Genomic DNA, 3966 nt, shown 5'->3' on the forward strand with positions numbered 1-3966 from the left:
TATAAGGGGGACCCGCGGTTATGTAGATATAAATGGCTCATTCTAAGTTAATAAAAACATAATGATTCATTATGTAAGGTCTTTAAACACCACTTTCAATAAATTCTCGGAAATATTACAGTGGACCTTTAGTTTGTTCCTTGTAGCATAATAAATGTACACTGTGGTATTGCTTTGCAAAATATCTTAGTACTTCTTTCACCGCTGCAATTTTGCAAACATAGGTTACTATAAGGTAAAAGAAAAGCAATGAGTGGGGGTCGAAACATTTTGCTCCTGTTTTGGGCTGTCTGCGGTCAGTGGGCTTCATTCCACTTCAAATTGCCCCTTTCAGCTGTAACCTGAATCCAAAAACCTCTATCTCTGCTAACGAGAGGCATTTTAAAGCCTGTGATTCTATTACATAATTTAAATCATCTTTGTAAACATAGAATAATAATTTAAAAAATTTAATTATAAAGAGAAATTAACATAACATTAAATTGTTGTATTGTGGAGTATTTCTGTGTTATAAATGCTGACTATTTAAAATAACACCTTTAACACGGTGACAGAAATACTTCCTGATGGCGGCTCCTCAGTTATCCAATGGGACTGAAGCTCACAGCGTCATACATCCACAGCCAAAGGGCTGCTAGAAAATTAAAACTCAAGTGATATAATAAATAATGAATGCTTGTCTAATCTGTACTCCATAGTGTTACTACAGAGAGAATGTGGAAGACAGAGAGGCCATGCATACCAGATCTACCGTCCCTAAAGAATGCTCTTCCTCCTTCTGAGGAAGTGTGAGAACTGCTGTCAGTGATATTTGATATCTCCCTGGTGGAAATAGCTCCTCCACCTTGGAAAAATTGCCCAGAGTTCTTATTCATGCTAGCTAAAAACGTCGTAACGACGTAATGCGATGGCGATTGTCATGTGCAAGGTACACGTAGAACTGTACGTTTCCCTGTGGACAAAAAACAACAACAAAAAAAACGATCTAGGTTTTATTAGCAATTTATTGGATTTGGCAAATAAACACTGTCTCCACTTTCCCTATATTAACAATCATACATTTCCAGGAACCTTCTGAGGAGTTTACAGTTACATATCAGCTTATTTCTAGGAAATTACAGAAAACAATGGGACCTGTAAAATAAAGTGTTGCCAAAGGTTCAGTAACAAACCAAGAAAGCACTATAAAGGTCTCCCTTCCACCTATTACACTGCAATGCAATCCAGAATTTCAGATGACTGCATCACATACTTTGAATTTACAGTATATTAATTAGACAATTACACCTACACAAACTGTGCGTTTTAAAAACAAATGTTTACCCTGACATGCTGTGTCTTTGGTTTCTTTTTGTTCCTTTCATCACAGAATTGTTTGCTGCCACTTATCTTCATACCATAACGATTCCATCTCCTTTACCAACAACTTTGATAAAGGGAACATTTGAAAAAACTTAGTTTGAATAACTTCAGTAGGCAGTAAGCAGCATTTAACCAGAAGACTTTTTATACATATTTTAAAAATATACACAAAAGAAAGACAAAAATAAAATACAACAAAACAACCAAAGACAATGATAACTGCTGTGGTCTTTACCAACATGTTTGGTAAACAATTTCTATCCTGTGTGCGCAATCATATGTCTCGTCAGATTTCCCTGGAGCGTAAATCTCTTCCCACAAACATCACAACCAAATGGTTTCTCTCCTGTGTGGACTCTCATGTGTTTCTTAATACTTCCCTGGACCGTAAATCTCTTACCACAAACATCACAACCAAATGGTTTCTCTCCTTTGTGCACTCTCATGTGTTTCTTAATACTTCCCTGGACTGTAAATCTCTTGCCACAAACATCACAACCAAATGGTTTCTCTCCTGTGTGGACTCTCATGTGCGTCTTAATACTTCCCTGTTGTGTAAATCTCTTCCTACAAACATCACAACCAAATGGTTTCTCTCCTGTGTGGACTCTCATGTGTGTCTTAATACTTCCCTGGACTGTAAATCTCTTCCCACAAACATCACAACCAAATGGTTTCTCTCCTGTGTGGACTCTCATGTGTGTCTTAATACTTCCCTGGACTTTAAATCTCTTCCCACAAACATCACAACCAAATGGTTTCTCTCCTGTGTGGACTCTCATGTGTTTCTTAAAACATCCTTGTTGTGTAAATCTCTTCCCACAAACATCACAACCAAATGGTTTCTCTCCTGTGTGGACTCTCATGTGTGTCTTAATACTTCCCTGGACTGTAAATCTCTTCCCACAAACATCACAACCAAATGGTTTCTCTCCTGTGTGGACTCTCATGTGTTTCTTAAAACTTCCTTGTTGTGTAAATCTCTTCCCACAAACATCACAACCGAATGGTTTCTCTCCTGTGTGGACTCTCGTGTGTGAATCTACATTTTGGTTCCCTCTAAACCTTTTTCCTAAATGACACATCATGTGTCTCTGAAGAGACCCCTTGTAGTGAAAATGTTTACCACACTCAAAGCAGCTGAAGGACATTTCTCCAGCACTACAACTCACATCACTTACAGGTGCTTGCTTATATCTCAGAGCATTATCATCTGACTCGGGTGCCCTGGTCTCCTTCCAACCATTGTCACTGTCCTCAATTTCAGCTTCAGAATCTGACAAAGGTTTTTGCCACTCATCATAACTGAATTCAGTGTCTGAAGAGTCTGAAGCATGTTCTTCAGTATTTGGGTGTAAATGACTATCTGGATCAAGGTTCCTGGCAGGTTCTGATCCTCCATCTGTTTCTGTCTGTGTAGCTGAGCTGCTGTTTGAAGGCTCTGCCTCTCTGTAGTCTTCAGTTAGAGTTCGATGAAGCTGTGGAGACTGAGGGTTCCGCTCATCATCTTCACTCTTCACAGGAACAGCAGTAAATGGGAACCTGGTGACCTCATCCTCCTCCAGCCCATGAAGCTGCTCTCTCGCCTGACTGGTCCGGAGTTCCTCCTGTTCCTCTTTTATGTGTAGGGGCTCTGTGTCCTCCTGGTCCAGGCTGGGGCTCCACTCGGGGGGAACCTCTTCTTTAATCACCAACAGCTGCTGGACATCTGCAGGAAACACTGCAACACGCACAAAACATTATGGACAACTGTGATGATTCCAGATGATCCTTAGCAGTTCATTTCAACTAAAATACCAAAAAGATTTGTTGACAGCCATTTTCTAGAAAACAAGTTAAAACTATAAAATGGATAAGAACTCAATCAATAATGTGAAAGATGGAATTCCCTTGGCAAATATTAGGACAGACAACAAGAACAATAAGAACTAGCGATACTCAAGACATTTCTTTGCTATATTACCGGGACATACACTCACCTAAAGGATTATTAGGAACACCATACTAATACTGTGTTTGACCCCCTTTCTCCTTCAGAACTGCCTTAATTCTACATGGCATTGATTCAACAAGGTGCTGAAAGTATTCTTTAGAAATGTTGGCCCATATTGATGGATAGCATCTTGCAGTTGATGGAGATTTGTGGGATGCACATCCAGGGCACCAAGCTCCTGTTCCACCACATCCCAAAGATGCTCTATTGGGTTGAGATCTGGTGACTGTGGGGGCCATTTTAGTACAGTGAACTCATTGTCATGTTCAAGAATCCAATTTGAAATGATTGGAGCTTTGTGACATGGTGCATTATCCTGCTGGAAGTAGCCATCAGAGGATGGGTACATGGTGGCCATAAAGGGATGGACATGGTCAGAAACAATGCTCAGGTAGGCCGTGGCATTTAAACCATGCCCAATTGGCACTAAGGGGCCTAAAGTGTGCCAAGAAAACATCCCCCACACCATTACACCACCACCAGCAGCCTGCACAGTGGTAACAAGGCATGATGGATCCATGTTCTCATTCTGTTTACGCCAAATTCTGACTCTACCATCTGAATGTCTCAACAGAAATCGAGACTCATCAGACCAGGCAACATTTTTCCAG

General features: G+C 40.3%; 1 protein-coding gene across 2 annotated transcripts in view; it reads right to left on the reverse strand.

Annotated features, from left to right (window-relative positions):
* Positions 1 to 986: 986 nt before the first annotated feature.
* LOC123979651 (gastrula zinc finger protein XlCGF57.1-like) overlaps positions 987 to 3966 on the reverse strand; it is a 7740-nt gene continuing 4760 nt past the window's right edge. Inside the window, exons 2-3 of one of the 2 annotated variants that reach the window (XM_046063676.1) lie at positions 2381 to 3082; positions 987 to 2212 (exon numbers count right to left, since the gene is read on the reverse strand). In XM_046063676.1, coding sequence (XP_045919632.1) covers positions 1620 to 2212; positions 2381 to 3082 — 1295 coding nt within the window. In that variant the 3' untranslated portion in view covers positions 987 to 1619. Of the gene's footprint in view, positions 3083 to 3966 lie in introns of both variants that reach the window. The other variant, XM_046063675.1, reaches the window with a different exon arrangement.

This window comes from Micropterus dolomieu, linkage group LG11, assembly GCF_021292245.1.
Source record: "Micropterus dolomieu isolate WLL.071019.BEF.003 ecotype Adirondacks linkage group LG11, ASM2129224v1, whole genome shotgun sequence".
Lineage (NCBI taxonomy): Eukaryota > Metazoa > Chordata > Actinopteri > Centrarchiformes > Centrarchidae > Micropterus > Micropterus dolomieu.